Below are 17,606 nucleotides of genomic sequence, written 5' to 3' on the forward strand. Positions count from 1 at the left end.
ACTTTACCTGGAATTTCTATGTGTAAAAACCAGAAGAATCCGGGATCCCTGGGTGGCACAGCGGTTTAGCGCCTGCCTTTGGCCCAGGGCGCGATCCTGGAGACCCAGGATCGAATCCCACGTCGGGCTCCCGGTGCATGGAGCCTGCTTCTCCCTCTGCCTGTGTCTCTGCCTCTCTCTCTCTCTCTCTCTCTCTCTCTCTGTGACTATCATAAATAAATAACAATTTAAAAAAATACTAAAAAAAACAAACACAGAAGAATCCTAACTGGTAGAAATCTGTAGCTGAAACCAAGTTTCAAGCCACCAGGAAAGATTTTCTTTAAACGTGCTCTAATATATTGTGATTTGGGGCCATGTCTTCCTCCTGGTGGATGAGAGGCGCAGAAACTGGAAAAAAAAGACACAATCCCAAGAAAACCCAGGAGCACCAAGGACAAGAGTTGAAGAAAAACTTGCAAGAAGAAAGTGTCAGCACAATGGTACACACGAGAATGAGAACCAGTAAGTACAGAACAAACTCACTGTTTCATTCTAAATAAGGAACTTAGTTGTTCTGGGTAAGGTCACCAGATGTGCTGGTTGAAATCATCATTCAGTTGAGAAATGGATAGTGCATGCATTTAATGTCTGGCATGTGTGTTATAAAGATATTTCCTAGGGCACCTGGGTGTCTCAGTGGTTGAGCATCTGCCTTAGGTTCAAGTCGTGATCCCAGCGTCCTGGGATCGAGTCCCACATCTGGCTCCCTGCAGGGAGCCTGCTTCTCCCTCTGCCTGTGTCTCTGCTTCTCTCATGAATAAATAAATGAAATATTTAAAAAAAGATATTTTCTGATATTAAATGTCTCAACATTCACTTACAGTAAGGTGGTATGCTCATGGTTCATCCATATCCAGAGAGTCACAGAAGTGCTAAGAAAGAAAGATAAGTGCCACCTATATCTGAACCCAAATGAAGAACTGGCTAAGAGGAGAGAGCTTGTACCAGAGTCTGGTTTAAACACGCTATGAACATCCGTTTGGTGTCTGTTTACTGTTTACTGAGAGCAAACCTTTTATAAAAGCTCATATTTTACAGGGGTAAATATGCCAGGTTAACTAAGGTTGGAAGGAGCAAGGAGCCAGCCACTCAACACCTTACTGAGCTCAAGAAACGCCTTACTTTGGACTCAGCCTACGTCGTGTGACCACCACCTAGTGGCAGTGTACTTAAATAACAGGGATAGCAGAGAGTTTGAGAACTATATTTTAAATTGACTCCAGCAATGTCAAGGTCATTTTGTGGCACCAGATCAAAACAAGATATTTTCCCTGGAATGGAAATCAAGAATTTTTTCTTAAAGGTTTTACTTATTTATTCATGATAGAGACAGAGAGAGAGAGAGAGAGAGAGAGAGAGGCAGAGACACAGGCAGAGGGAGGAGCAGGCTCCATGCAGGGAGTCTGATGTGGGACTCGATCCTGGGACTCCAGGATCACGCCCTGGGCGGAAGGCAGGCACTTAAACCACTGAGCCACCCAGGCTTCCCCCGCTGAACCACCCAGGCTGCCTGGAAACCAGGAAATTAAGAGACCAGAAATCTTGATGGAGGTGAAGTAACTATAAAATATAGGTAAATATTAATGGCAGTACTGTATATACCAGCATTTTCCATTGAGTGGAACTTTTACCAGCAGGAGTGCAGAAGATGTGTCCAGGCAGTCCAGGAAAAGGTAATGTTGAGGAGGAAGCTGGAGCAGAGGGCTCAAATGAAGAAAGGATACAAACCTTACAAATTATCTAAGGAAGACCTATACAGGTGGCCAGTACAACAAGTGCAAAGGCCCTGAGGCAGGGCCATGTTTTTCTTCTTGGGAAGCTAGTGTGGCTCAAGCAGAGGAGCAAAGAGAAAATGCAAATAAATGTGCCTGGAAAGACAGGCAGGGGTCTGATTCTGTCGTGTGATACAGTCTGGTTTGTGTTCTAGAAGGATTACTTACTATAGTTACTATGTGAAGAGCACACTACAAAGGGGCACGAGTTTGGCAGGGACAAAAGCAAGAGTCTACTGCAGCAACATGGGGAGGGGGAGGGTAGTACCAAGTGCTTGACTCTTGATTTTGGCTCAGGTCATAATTTCAGGGTCCCAAGATCAAGACTGTGTCAGGCTCTGTGCTGTGCTTGGAGCCTGCTTAAGATTCTCCCTCTCCCCTTCCCTCTGCCCTGCCCCCACTGCAGCAAGTGCTCATTCTCCATCTCTCTCTTTAAAAAAAAAAAAAAAAGACAGATACATATATACATGAATAGTTACATAAACACATACAGATGTAGGTATATACATACAAAAACTCATGTGTGTATATGTATGTATATCTCCACCTCATCAAACACATTTATAGTAATAATATGGTCCTTACAAATGTTTAAAAAATTATTACTTTTCATGTAAAAAAAATCAATATAGTCAAGTACTTCTATATGGAAAAAAAAACAGCAAGAGTAATATTCATGACTAAAGTTCAGAGGACACTGAACTCTTGATATCAAAATATGCTATCAGAGAACCAAGTAAATTTTATGTGTTCATCTAAAACATCCTCTGATCTAAAATAGTTTGATATTCCAACTGCAAAAATATATACATATATATCTGTGTGTGTGTATATATGCATATGCATATGCATATATATATATATATATATATACTCAATTTATTTGTATCAATTTCACCCTTCCAACCAGATTTCACCTCTGGATAGAAGACAGATTAAGAAGAGATACAGGAAGACTAACCTCTTGCGCTAGTTACCTTAGCGGCCAGCTGACTGTCCCCCAGACCTCCTCTCTCCTCCTCTTTGGGCAAAGAAACACCTAAAATTGTTTCCAGACTGCTTTGCGGGCGGATGTAGCCCTGCAACAAAATTCTTGCCAACAGAATGTGAGTGCAAGTCATGGATGTCCACTTCTCAAGCGGATGACTCATATGCTCAAGAAGAAATTCCTTCCTGGCCTTCTGCACTTTGCCTTACTTCTGCTCTGATCATGCAGAAGAGAAAAACCCTCTAACGCAGGGGTTCTTTTTTTTATTTTTTTTTAAGATTTTATTTATTTACTCATGAGAGACACAGACAGAGAAGCAGAGATGTAGGCAGAGGGATAAGCAGGCTCCCTATGGGGAGCCTGATGTGGGACTCGATCCCAGGAACCCGGGATCACAACCTGAGCCAAAGGCAGATGCTCAACCACTGAGCCACCCAGGTGGCCCATAACACAGGGGTTCTCAGTCAGAGACAGTTTTGCCACCACCACCAGCACCACCACCACCCCACCCCCGTCCCCATGAGACACTTGGCCATGTCTGGAGATGTGTTCGGCTATTAAAATGAAGGATGAAGACTAACTCCTGGCATCCAGGAGGCACAAGCCAGAGAAGCTCTGAACACCCTCCAATGCCCAGGACAGTCCCCACAGTGAAGACTTTCCTGGCTCAAAACGTCCACAGTGCCAAGGTTGAAAGACCTTGTTCCAAGGCCCTGTTACTCAACCTTTGTGCAGGATCATTACTCAAGTATGTTCTTAAAATGCAAATTCTGCTTCTGAAAGTATGGGATGGGATCTAAGAGTCTGCGTGTCTAACGAGCTCCCTGGGGGATGGCACAGCGACAAGATAGAAGGAACAGAACTTGCGTCCCTGAACAATCTCGGGGAGCTGTTCCAGCAGTCTACACTGGCTGGCGTGTCCGTGCTATACAAACACATACAACCTACACCCCTGAACTCACGGCTCTCATCTTACATGTTCCCTCTGAGTGATGGGTCACCAGGCAGCACTGACTGCTACCAACTTCAAATATCACTTTTCGTAATATTGGAGAAAAATCAACTATTTAAGCCATTGTGAGTTGACATCTCCATGTTCCAGCACTTGCGTTTTTTAGCCTAACTAGGACAGTGACCATCTGCAAATGGTGGATGGTTACATGTATGTTGCTGCTTGATGAGAGACCTCTAAGAGCCAAAGGTGATTATTTTCCAGAAAGGGAGAAAAAGAAAGGGAAGAAAAGAAAACGAGAAGGTGGCTGCGAGAGATATCTGAGGAGAGTGTACTGCTGCGTAACAAGTGACCACGGGCAGGCAAGCTTAATGAGCTTAAGTCCAAAATCAGAAACGGGTCTCCATGGGCTCACATCAAAGCAACATCAAGCTGCATTCTTTCTGGAAGCTCTAAGGAAGAATTAATTTCCTTCCCTTTGCCCTCACTTCTAGAAACTGCCTCAATTCCTTGGCTTGTGGCTCCTTCTTCTACCTCCAAAGCCAGTAACAATAGGATGAGCCCCTCACGGTCTCTCTGCCTCCTGCCTCCACTTGGAAGGATTCCTGTGATTACACTGGCCCATCCCAAAAATCTGGGATGATCCCCATTCGAGGTAAGCTGTTTAGCAACCATAATTCCACCTGCAACCTAATTCCCTTTTGCCTCGTGATCTAGCACATTCACTCATACATTCGGGAGATTAAGATGAGGACATTTTGGGGGAGGGGGCATTTTCTGCCTTTCACAGGTTAGAAAGTGGATGACTCCTGCAGCCAGAAGGTGGAGAGTGAACATGACAACTTGGGAAACACAGACAGGGTGCATAAGAAAATGACATGGTAAGTAAGTCCACTGAGAGCAAACAGAGAGAATCTTCCAGGCACTTCCAAAGGGCACCAACTGCAGGGCAATCCTAAGAAGCAAATGTGTCCTAAACACAGCTTTTTATGGTTTTTCAGTATAAAAAGATGATGGTCAGGTAAGAGTTATGCAGCGTGAGGTTCCTCAGAAATTCTGGAGATCTTCCTGCAGTCCGTCCGCTCTAACCAATGTTTGATATCCACGCTACATAATAGTTTCTGTAAATTAAACTTCGTCTAAGTTTATGATAAGAGTGTCCTGTATTTCACGTACTCCCTGGAGTGCAACATTCCAGAAAACCAATTACCTGGGGGAATTCATGAAAACGTGCACAGATTAATAACAACCAACATGTGTAGACCATGCAGATCCCAGGGCATCAGCATTATTCCATCCTCACAAAATCACTGTGACATTCTCAGAGGCCGTGATGCCCATTTCAGAGATGAGGAAACAAAGTCTCAGAGGCTATGAGGTCCACGCACACAGAGCAAGGCAGTCACAGACATTAGACTCAAATTCTGAATTTCTGATTCCAGGTTCAGCTTTCTTTTTCAAAACACCACGTAGCTCCAAAGAGTCAGAGCACCCTACAACAGAGGCACTCGGGTAGCCTGTCTTTGATTTCTTTGGCTCTAGGAACACCCAAACCTCAAAATCCCTGCCAAAGCCTTAACCTGGGGGCACAAGGAAAGGTCTATCTACACCTACAGTGAGTAACAAATCAAACACCCCTGTGTAACTGTTTGATTACTGAATGACAGTCTGACAATGCATCTAGAGAAACATAATCCAAATTTCTCTTGGGACTCAGGGCCCATCAGAAATAATCCAAGCTCTTCTAAAATGCTGTCAGTGAAAAAATAAATAAAAAATAAAAAATAAAATAAAAAAATAAAATAAAGTAAAATAATAAAATAAAATAAAATAAAATAAAATAAAATAAAATAAAATATAATAAAATGCTGTCGGTGGCACCAACAAAGGCTAGGAACCAAAAGCCATGTGTCACAGTCAAAAGACACCTGGCTTGTGACAACCCGCCGTGTGACTCTGACACCATCACTCTGCCCTTCTGAAGTCTGACTCTCTTTATTTGTAAAAGTGGGATGAGGAAGTATCTACTTCGTGAGGCTGCTGTGAGGAAGACATGGATAATGTTGTGTGTTGGAGGGAACCTTTTGGGGAGACTGTCTAGCCCACACAGCTGGGTTGAGTGGGTTTCTCTTTCTTGCGCCCAAAATAGTCTTACAAAAATAGTATTGTGAAAGAGCCTAGAACAATTCTTAGCCAGAGTTCCCAAGAAATGTGTTATTTCTTTCCAGAAGCTTGAAGTTTTGCAAGAGAACTTAGCACATAGAAAGCACTCCTTTTATGCATTAGTTCATTGATCCTAAATCAGTGATTAGGGCCGCCTGGTGGCTCAGTCAGTTAAGCGTCCTAATTTCGGGTTGGGTTGTGATCTCAGGATCGTGATACCAAGCCCCACGTTGGGCTCCACACTGGACATAGAACCTGCTTGAGAGTCTCTTTCTCTCTCTCTGTCCTCCCCTCCCCCTGAGCTCACTCTCTCTCTCCCTCCCTAAGGAAAAAATAAAACAAAACAAAACAACAAAAAAATCAATGATTGATAACCACATTTATGGAGCCCCTACTGCATGCCAAGTACTGATCTGGGTAGTGTCAAGGAAAAGACAGACAGGACCCCTGGTTCCTCCTAATTCACCTTCCAGCAAGAGGGAGATGCGGAATTCAGATGATTTGGGAAAGCAGTATATGCTGTGAAGAAAATAAAACAGCAGAAAAAGTTCAGGGGTAGAAACAGGTTTTTTTTTTTTTTTTAAAAAAAAAAAAAAAAAACAGGTCTTTGGGAAAGGTCTTCTCGAGGAGTTAGAATTTAAGCCAACACCTGAAGGATGAGGAGACACAGGTAGTTTAGAGCCTGGAGGCAGAGTATTCTCGGCCCAGAGAACAGAAAATAAAAAGCCCCGAAAGCAGGAACGAGCTTGGGCCCAGAACAGAAAGGATACCAGTGCCCCAACCTGTCGCGTTGGGACCAGATTCCCCCCACGCCCCTTCCCCAGCCTGTCCCACAGGCAGGCCAGTCCATCTGCACATGGGAAATGGAGAGTGTCGAGCAGGGAATGGTACACGATTACTGTTCACTCTCGTGTGCCTGGAAGGACAACACTTCTGAGGGTTTAGATAAAGCTTCAAGACAAATAAAAGGAGATGCTGTGTGTTTGGGGCCAAAGACTTGGGTCTGAAGGCCAAGCCCACGCCCTGAGCCAGATACATGACCTCTCTGTGCCTCAGCTCCCTTACCTGGAAAATTCAGGTAATAGCAGGACCTGTGTCATAAGGTCCCTGTGAAGGCTGAAGGAGCTGGGGCCTGGAGCAAAGCGTGGCCTCTCCTGTCACCACCACTATGGTCATTCTTTCCTACCCGAATCTTCATCTCCCTGCCCCAGTGAAAGCAACCATTACCGGTCCCTGATTTTTCCACTGTGTTCACCTACAGCTTCTAATTTACACCAATCCAACTGTTAATCAACACCTGTGCACGGTCCCACCATCCTTGAATTTAGGATATAAAGCCGGGCATGCACCCCCCTCCCCAACAAGGAATTCTAACTCTGTATATGAATCTGAACAGCAACAGTTGCCTTACCATCCTCTTCTCGGTCAAAAGAACACAGTAATAAGAGAATCCTATACACGAAGTACAAGGTTTTGGCCCTGTTCACAGAAACAGTATTTTCAGACCACTTTCAAACAGGCCTGACCTCAATCTTGCAGCTCTACCACCACCAACCACTGTAACTGCGATCCCTACAGTAACGACCAATGCCTCTAAATTCCAATAAAACAGAAGAGGAGGGATGAGGGAGGGAGGAAGAGAGGGGATGGAGGGAAAGGAAAGACATGCCATCCTCGACAAAGAAGCCTCTCCATCTACTCCTCTCTTCTCTGTTGCCCCTCAGTAAAATATTAAAATTTTGTTCTTACAAGTCCCTTGCAAGTTTTGCTAAATTTATTCCTAGTTATTTTGTCTCTTTGGTTGCTTCTATAAATAGTGTATTTTCTCTCATCATATTCTCAAAATGGTTGGCGTAGGCACATAGGAAAACTATAGATTTTGCAAAGTAATTTCCTTACCGATCCCCTTAATGAACCCCATTATTGTTCCTAATAGATTCGTTGAGAGGATTCGTTATCTCAGACTTTCCATTAAGAGGTGAAACTGCTGGCAAATGGTAATAATTCTACCTCCCCCTTTCTCATTCTTTTCCTCATTCAAGTGCATCATCAATTAATTCCTGAACAAAGATAAATAACAGTGATCTCAATGAGCATTGTGGGCTTGCTTGGAATTTAACAGGAACGTTTTAGTGGTACACCATTAAAGATGATGCTGGCTTTGTAGATGATTCTATTTTATCAGCAGGTGGTTCTCAAAATGAGGAATATTAGTATTATCAGCTCTATTTTTAGCATCCATAAAGTGAATCACAGAGTTTTTCTCGTTTGCTCATGGTAAGAATCAATCACGTTGTTAGACTGCCTACGATCGAACCATCCTTCCATTCCTCGAATAAATCCCACTTCGTCAGAGCTCTCATTACCTTATGATGTAGTCACTTACTTGTCCATTTCCCTATTTCATAAACTCTTTCAGGTCACTGGCCATGACTGATTCATGTCTGACCCTAGCACATAGTTGACAACTGATATGTGTTTAAATAATACCTAAGTGAGTGAATAACTAAAACAAGTCCACCGGACCTCCCCAGACTAACCCTTTGTACCTCTTTCTAAAAACACTCAGAGAGATCGGGTACCTGTCCCAGACTTGATCTTTACAGGTTTAATGAGCACGTGGTTCAAATGGCCCCCATTTCTGACAACGGAACCCTGGAACACTTTGTTCTTATGGGGAAATTGTTCCCTATGGTTTCATGAGACTAACTCTACTTCCCTGCCCCCAACCACTATCCCAGGCCAAAGGGGTGAGTGACCACATCACCGGGGTCTAATAAGAGCACGACACCATGACTGCTTTAGGAACAGGCACATGACCCAACCTGGGCCAATGGCACCTCCGGGAATTTCTTATAGAAACTCTTAGGAAGGGATGACTGGGTGGCTCAGTGGTTGAGCGTCTGCCTTCTGCTCAGGGCATGATCCCAGGGTCCTGGGATCGAGTCCCACATCAGGTTCCCTGTAGTGAGTCTGCTTCTCCCACTGCCTGTGTCTCTGTCTCTCTATGTCTCTCATGAATAAATAAAATCTAAAAAAAAAAAAAAAAGAAAAGAAAGAAAGAAACTCTTAGGAAAAATGATTTCCAAAAGAATTGATAAACATCAAGTATGTTTGTCTGAGGTTGCTATTTATCATCTTGCCGAAAATGTGGTGAGACAACCTATCTGAGAAGAAAGCAAGGTCAAGAAAACCATGGCAAAGAATGGAAAGAAACAGAGACCTAGTGATAGCATATGAGCCCCTGGATCCAGCTTTTCCTGAAGTCATCACCCCCTAGGCTTCTCAATGACAGAAACCAGTAAATTACCTTTTCTATTTATAATAGTTTAAGATCATTTTCTATTACTCACAATCAAAGAAAAAATACTAATTCATGTGTTTTTTTGTTTCCTGATGAATACGTTTTGTACATTTTTAAATAAAGGTCGAAAAAAATTTTAAGCGAGGCAATCCTAACTAGCGAGTGTTAAAACAAAAAATTCAACCGCCTGCTTTTAATTAATGGCAAGATCGGCTGAAAGGCTCCCTTAGTGAATTATAATTTCAGACTGAAATTCCCAAGACAGTTATACAGAAGCTTGTTAAACCGCAGAAACCAACGGAATCAAGAGATTACTTTTAACAGGGCGGAGGTTCAATCAGTTCCAGAGATATCATCCATTATGCAAAGCCAAAACCTTTAAAACAAAACAAAAAAAAATCTTCCTGCCCTACAACCCCAGCAATCTCTCATTCACCTAAAATCTCGAGGCCTCTCTCCTGACTCAGTTCAAAAGTAAATACGGCTGGTGTGATCTACAAACGTAAAAATAAAAATAAATAAGTCACGTCACGACAGCTGGAGAACACCGGTGTGCAAGAAGCCAAATCTCAAGCCAGGGAGTTTGGCGGGGTCCTGCCTCAACAGTCCTGCGTTCTCAAATGCTTTCGGCTCTGCAGAAAAACTGAAGGCAAGCACGCCCTTGGCATTCTAAATGCCTCTGTAGCCATGCAGGCCAAGCGGCATCAATTCCTACGGAAGGTTCAAGAAAATGTCAGCACACAAGCCCAGAGTGCCAGCCCATTTCCCTACCCCAGGCCCTCGGTGGAGAATCCTGGCTGCAGCTACCTCATGAAATCAGACTCTTCCCTTCCTTCAGCTCCAGTTACAATAGACCAAATTCTGGAATCCGGTTTTGATTATTCTCTGGAGAGCTACTTAAGAGCTGCTTCAGGGTTTGAAATCCCTCATTCAGACATAATCTTGAAATAAAAGGCTATATTCAAACGAAAAATGCTTTACAGCCTTCTCTTTAGGACCTTCAGTACTGATGGGCAGGGGAGATGGAGAAGAAAGGCATGGGGGAAAGAGGAGAGAGAGAGAAAGAGGGGAAAGAGCCATGTCCTACGTCATCAACTCATCTCATCATCGCATAATCCCTGGGAAGTAAGTAATACTGAGCCCATTCTGCAGATGGAGAAACTGAGGCATGGCGATCACACCGGGCGGAGGCAGCGGCCTCTGGGCTCAGAGACGGATATAAAAACACGCTCTGTACAATGTTGCTTCTCCCCTTCTGGCTCCCTCCCTCTAGAAAGTCTAACACACAAGTCTGCTCTAGAACCGAAGGATTTCACTGAACGGACCCTTTGCAGACAACAGTCTCATTATCTCAGAAATTTTTTTAAAAAGAAGAAAAACAGACCAAGTAACCTGAGGTCAGACAGAACTAGTAATATAGCAGAGCAAAAGCGAGAACCCAATTTCTCCATCTCTCAGGTCTTACTGAATCCACCAGGCCGGAGTCTATTTTTTCGGTGCAACTCATCTGTACGGATCCCATACCCAAGCTCCTGATTAATGAGGGAACAACTGAGGAGTGGTCCCACCTTCAAGAAAATGTTCAATGGACAAAAAAGGGAAATTTACTTATGAATTCTCTTTTTCTTCCTCATTGTTCCTCTTTATGACCAGCTCCTTTTGTTATTGTTGCAATCTATCTGGGAGGTACCCCCCCCCCTTAGTTGCTGTTGCAAAATCTGTAAAGGGGGGGTGGGGATCTAAACTAAAACAGCACCCGTAAGCCACAATTCTGGCAACTGCAAAGGCTAGGGCTATGCCAGTTACTTTCTGAAACGAGTTTAAACCACAGGTCACCGACTGGTAGCCAGCTGGCTGTATCCAGCCCACAGATGTGTTTTGTTTGTCCCACGGTGCTGGCCCACACAGCGCTTTTAAGAAATTTTAATCTGTTTGCCAACGTTAAAAACCAAGAGATTTCACATCAAGGCCTGGGTTTCCAGCTTCTCCTACCAAGTGGAGGATGTGGTTAACGTTTGCAGATGGAAAAGCAAGTGCCCCCGGTCTCTTCCCACCTAGTCTATTTCACTGGGTAGGAGAGTTGGTGACCCTTGGTTTAAAAAGTCAAGCAGATGTAGATTGCAAAGCCAATCATTATTAGACTTTTCCCAAAAAAAAAAATCCCCAATAAGAGACTCTTCAGTCAATATTAGGACAGCTGTGATGAAAGGTAAAGCATAGGAGACCAAACAGACTTGAAAAATTAAAAAAAAAAAAAAAAATCTCAGGAGCTGAGTCCATTTGGATTTCTGCTCTAAGAGACTCATTTTTGGGCAGCCCGGGTGGCTCAGGGGTTTAGCGCTGCCTTCAGCCCGGGGCGTGATCCTGGAGACCCGGGGTTGAGTCCCACATCGGGCTCCCTGCATGGAGCCTGCTTCTCCCTCTGCCTGTGTCTCTGCCTCTCTCTCTCTCCCTATCTCTCATGAATAAATAAATAAAATCTTTAAAAAAAATAAAAGACTCATTTTTTATACATCCACCTTTATTATTTCATTTATTCCTCCCAAAAATCTCAGAAGGATTATTCCCAGATAAACTAAAACCGAGTGATGCTAAATCAGTCATCCAAAATCATACACCAGTAACTTGTAAAGTCAGACTGTGAACCCAGTTTTGACCAGCTACAAACACTGTGCACTGGGAATACTGAAAGAATCCTTTATAAAACCAGTAGGATCGCTTCCACCTCAGGGCCTTTGCACCTGCCCTTCCCACTACTGGAAACCTCTCTACCTAGATCTTTACATGACAGGATCTTCCTCTTTCACTTGATTTACATCACCCTCACGGAGAAGTTTTCCCTAGTCATTCGATTTAAAATCACATGTTTGGGCACACACACCCATGCACCGATTTCTCTCTAGACCCCCTGCTACTCAAAGTGAGGTCCAGCGATCGGCAGCACCGGCAACACCTGGGATGTTAGAAATGCAGACTCTCAGGGCCTCCCTCAGACCTGCTGACTCACAATCCTGCATGTTCACAACATCCCAGGTGACGCGTGCACGTTTAAAGCTTAAAAAGCACTGCTCTACTAGGAGCCCTGCCCAGTGGAAATATGATGTGAGTCACAAGCGTGATGCTAAAATTTTCTAGTAGCCACATTAAAAAGGTAACAAGAGACTGTCCACTGTCTCCCCTGCCCACCACCCAAATGTCTGGTTCAGAACCACGAAGTGCTTAGTCACCACGGTTTCCCCTGTACTTAACAGCAGTTCTGGGTATGTGTAATAATAAGTAAATGATATTTATTAAAGGACTGTTAAATGTTAACAAGGAAGGGAAACATCTTGTTAGTAGTTTTTGTTTTTGTGTGGTGGTGGGATGGGAGGGAAGAAATCAGCCCTGTGAAATTGAGACGCATGGGGTCGCCTGGGTGCCTCAGTGGTTGAGCATCTGCCTTTGGCTCAGGGCGTGATCCCGGGGTCCTGGGATCGAGTCCCACATCAGGCTCGCTGCATAGAGCCTCCTTCTCCCTCTGCCTGGGTCTCTGCCTCTCTCTCTGTGTCTCTCATGAATAAATAAATAAAATCTTTAAAAAAACAAACTGAGACGCATGGGGTCAGCTCAGCCACTAACCGGCTGAGCAACCCTGAGCCCATCATGCACGCTCCTCCGAGAGCCACCTGTAAAACACGAAGGCCGCTATTTAGCTCACAACCCTCATCAGGACACTCAAATGTGAGAGCACATCCACAAAGCACCCAGCACTGTAGGAACAGGCATTTCCTAAGTGCCAGTGCCTTTCTGGAGTCCTCCCTCAGCCTCTCTCCAGATACTAGGTGCAAACAGTGCTGTTAGCCACTTTCCTCCGGGTAGTACGACGACGGTAGCATGTTCCAGAGTGATCTCCCCTTAGCAGATGGGAGGAGTGTATTAACTATAGGCAGCGCAGACAGTCTGAACCCACGGAGGTTCCCTTCCCATCACCCTGGAGCGGGGCTAAGCAGTCACGATTACTGCACAGTCTTTAACACTCAGGGCAGCCCTGTCACCTGGATGAGTTTGGCACACCTGCCGCCAGGTCCCGTCCCTTAGAGGAGCGTAAGGTCTCTGCCCAGACAGCCTGGAGCAGCCCATTCTGGAAGGTTCCGTGTGGCTCTCTCCTTTTACCAGTTTGGAGGGATGGGGAGTGGAGGGACGAGTCTACCCCCCACTTACTGGCCTGAGTCGATCCTCGAAGTGAGGCTTGCTTCCCCCATAGCTTTAACACTCCCGCCCTAATCCATTAGTCTATCTTGCCCTGAAATCGGAGGCATGCGTTCTAATCTCAAATGTGTTTTTAAATCACATTAGATCAACAGCGTAGGAGAAAGCAAAACCCGGATTTGGACACGACTGGAGTGACACAGAGGGAAATAACAACTCTCAGGGCCGTTCCGCCGGGAGAGGAAGGAAGCCCAAAGCAGCGCGGCCCGGAGCTGCCCCAAATCCTTCTCGCTTCTCCCTCTGGCTGAAAACACCATCCCCAGAAACACTTGCAGACCGAGCAGGTTCCCGCAGCAGCACAGCAGACGAGCAAAAGGGAAAGAAAACAAGTGGGGGAGAGAATCGAAACCTTTCATTCATCTGTGGCCCTCCCGTCTGGCAAGCAGAGGGAGATTTTGCAGGGAATGCTCCGTGGATGGGGAGGAAGTGTGACCATTCAAGTACGTTCAAGCACAGATGCCACCACTTACAAGATGCGGTTGGAGCAGGGAAAGAAGAAGAAGGCTTTCTCTTACTCGTTTGAATTGATGCCACGGTTTCCTTTTCTACAATGTAATGAGGATGTCATCCCCTCTTCCTCCATGGCAGAGGGAGACAGGAGCCTGAAGAGACGGAGCCTATGAAAATCCCAGAAATACCCTCAAAGCACTGCTGTCCCTGGGAAGGCTGGAGAGGTATCCGAGCAGCCCCAGCACACTCCCGTGGGCCGAAGAGGTTTCTAGAAGTCTTCCCAGCAGCCAGTTTGGGGTGGCTACCGAGATCCTCTGTGTCACACAGGTTCTTCTCCAGCACTGTGAGGATCTGCCATGGGTCAGACACTGGGGTAAAGGGTGGGGGGGGTGGGGGGGAGGGACACACAGAGAAATCACACGGTCCTCCTCTTAAGTAAGGATCAAGGGGATCTGCCCACCACATGTCTTTGGTCTAACAGCTCTGTGGATGGATGGGTACCAAATATTCACCCTCAGCCCCAAACACCACACGAGTGATGGCTGGGAGTACGACAGTGCTAGGACAGTACCTTCCCCGGCCCTGTCATGCCTGTCTCCATGCCTCCTCTTCCCAGCCCCGGCATGAAAGAAGAGAAGAAAATCCGGCATCTCCTACCAGCTCCTTCAGAAAATTCTCCAGGCCCGCTGATGGGACCTCCTGACACTCATTCCCCACCACGCACCCTCCATCAAACTTTAAGTCATCTGAATAAAACACTCCCTTCTCGATTCCCAGCTGCTACCCAGCAACCCGAACACATGCTGGAAAGATGTGATCTTTATGCCTCTCTCTCCCCCAGAAGGGCACTTGGCACTTCTCCGGAGCCACACGGTTTTAAGATCAGGATTGGAAAAAGCCACCGATACCCTCATAGGGCCGAGGCTACCTCACAGCAGAGACCGGAACATCCCCAACAATCAAACAACTGAAACCCTCCCAGACATCATACCCCTTTCTCTATTTTGCTGTTGTTGCATTAATCATCCTAACACCTTTTTAATTATAATCGCAAACTGGAAGCCACGGCTCGTGATGTTATAAATACTGATTTTCCAGTTAAATTAGGCATTTGCTGTTTTATGTTTTGATAGGAGGGGGCTGTTTGAAGCCTCTGAAAATATTGCAATTAGTTCTTGCTGTTGAAACAGACAAGACATTAACAGACACATTTGCTGTTTCAGTTTAATGTGGTGGAATGTTTATGCCTAAATGTACTTCTCTCAAGCTTTGAAAGCATAAGGCATATTTTTTAAAGTGGAAGAAATCAATCACAGTACACCCATTTATTATCTATTTCCCCAGTTAAGCTATTTCTAAAACTTTCCCAGGCTGTAATTTAAACTTGGAAAGCACATCTCTTCAACAGGAAAGGGACTTGTCAGGAAACAATCCTCGTATTTTACCTATTGGCTCTGTTAAGATGATAACATCACTTTAGCTGACAAAGCCCGTGTTTCTGTTTGACAATTGCAATTAATTACGGAGATGCAAGCGAGACGGGGGCCAGCCATCCGGATCTGTTTTTCCAGAGAGATAGAAAACGGAAGGAAAGAGGGACAGAAAGAAAAAAAGAAAAAGAAAAAGATTCCAAAAAAGCGAAGGAGGTTTGCGTTTGAGCATCTGCACCGGTTAAATGTGATGGCTGGCAAGAAAGCTGGATTATTCATTTATTTCACCTGCGCCTAACTTTCTACTCCTCTCTCCTCCCTTCCTCTCAGCACTGGCAGAGGGTGGAAGAGGAGAGAGGTGAACGTTTCCACAAGGCAGGAGCTCCAATCTGTTGCGAAGGAGGCGCAGGTTAGAAAGGACACGGGTGCAGTGCACGAGAAGAACTTGGAGCACCAACTGTCGCGTAGACAGACGCCGGGGCTGCCGAGGCAAAACCAACCCGGTGTGTTCATGCAGCCAAGGGGATCGAAAGTTCTGGAGATGGGGGCGGGCGGGGAGCGCCCTCCGTCTTTACTAGAAAGCCAGAACTTGCCAGCATCACCTTTTTGAACAGCTGCGTGCTCCTGTGGCTCTAACCTGCAAATACTCGAAGTTGGATTCCGGCCACGCAAATGCGTTTCAGGGCGATTTCGACAAGAGATTCCCGGGGACCTCAAAGCACCCCCCCCCCCCCCCACACACACACACACCCTCCCCTCCCCAGATCCATCTCGCTGCCCTGTGCTCCATTCCTCCCTCGGCGTCCCCAGGGCGCGGAAAGCGCAGGGAGCTGGGAGACACCCCCCGCGGGCACCAGGGCCGGGATTCCCGGGCCCCGAGCTGGGCGGATGGAGGCACGAGGCACCTGCCCCGGGACGCGGAGCCTGGGGCAGCCAGAAAGGAGCGAGGCGGTGCCCGCGCCCCTCGCCCTGAAATGAAGTGATCCCGGGCCGGCGTGCACAGCAGCCCCCGCCAAGCGGTGGGCGGGGAGGGCCCCCGGGGGCCGAGGCGCTCTCGGGGCACGGCGCCCGCGCGTCCGCGGCTTGCCCTCCGGGGGTCCCCGAGCGCCCACCCGGCCCCGCCCCGCCCCGCCCCGCCCCGCCCGCGCAGCCCCGGGTCCTACCTGTACCACTCCAGCCCCTTCTCGTAGTTCCTGTCGAAGAAGTGCGGCTCTACGCCCACGGCCCGCACGTCCGGGTGCACGCGGATGGCCTCCAGCAGCGCGCGGGTGCCCCCCTTCTTGACCCCGACGATGAGCGCCTGGGGCAGCTTCTTCTCCCCGTAGTCCGGGGTGCCGGCGGCGCCGCCCCGGTCGCTGCTCCCGTTGGCCGCCCTCCGGCCTGCGAGCTCGTCGTCGGCGGTGCTGGACTCCGGCGCCTCCCTCTCCAGCAGCGCGCTCTGCGCCGTGGCCATGTCGCCGGCGGCCGGCGGGGTCCGGAGCCAGGCGTCCCGGGCGCCCCCGCCGCCGCTCGCCAGCCCCCAGCCGTCGGCCCCGGCCCCCCCGGCCCCGGCCCCGGCCCCGGCCCCGGCCCCGGCCCCGGCCCCGGCGGGCTGCTCGGCGGGCTGCTCCGGGGGCTGCTCCGGGGGCTGCTCCGGGGGCTGCTCCGGGGGCGGCTCCCCGCGGCTCGCGTTGTCCGGCGGCGGCGGCGCGGGCGGCGGCGAGGGGGCGCCGAGGCGCACGGGGGGAGGCGGCGGCGAGGGTGGCGGCGGGCTCGGCGGGGGCTCGGCGGCGGCGCCCGGCGGCTCCTGCAGCGCCAGCGGGAACTGCAGGGAGCCCGAGCCGCCCAGGAGGCTGTAGCACAGGTAGGTGACCGACAGGGACAAGGTGCACATGAAAAGCAGCTTGCGCGCCGGCGGCCCCTTAGCAGAGGCGCCGGGCGGCGGCGGCGGCGCGGCGAGAGGTGGAGGCGGAGGCGGAGGCGGAGGAGGCGCGGGCCACGGGGCCATCGCGGCTCCCGGCTCGCGGCGGCGGCGGCGGCGGCGGCCCCCGGCGCTGCCCGGACATGGTTTCAGCCGCCGCCCCCGCCGCCGCCGCCGCCGCCGCCGCTGCCCAGCCGCCCCGGCTGCATGAAGCGACGCCGCTGCGCCCCCGGCCCTGGCCGCTGTCCCGCTGCGCCGGGGGGGAGCCCGGCCGCATGGCCCCCCCTCCGCGCTCCTCCCGCGGGGTCCGGGCGGCCCCCCGCCACCCCCCCAGCCTCGGGCGCGGGGACCGAGGGG

The 17,606-nt window shown here is 48.4% G+C and overlaps 1 protein-coding gene across 1 annotated transcript in view; it reads right to left on the reverse strand.

The window, feature by feature from the left end:
• The window catches only part of HS3ST4 (heparan sulfate-glucosamine 3-sulfotransferase 4), a 401,441-nt gene extending 384,083 nt beyond the window's left edge, over positions 1 to 17,358 (reverse strand). Inside the window, exons 1-2 of the mRNA XM_025478587.3 lie at positions 16,967 to 17,358; positions 16,513 to 16,885 (exon numbers count right to left, since the gene is read on the reverse strand). Coding sequence (XP_025334372.1) covers positions 16,513 to 16,885; positions 16,967 to 17,336 — 743 coding nt within the window. The 5' untranslated portion in view covers positions 17,337 to 17,358. The remainder of the gene's footprint in view (positions 1 to 16,512; positions 16,886 to 16,966) is intronic.
• Between the last annotated feature and the right edge of the window lie 248 nt (positions 17,359 to 17,606).

The sequence above is a fragment of the Canis lupus genome, chromosome 6 (genome assembly GCF_003254725.2).
Source record: "Canis lupus dingo isolate Sandy chromosome 6, ASM325472v2, whole genome shotgun sequence".
Lineage (NCBI taxonomy): Eukaryota > Metazoa > Chordata > Mammalia > Carnivora > Canidae > Canis > Canis lupus.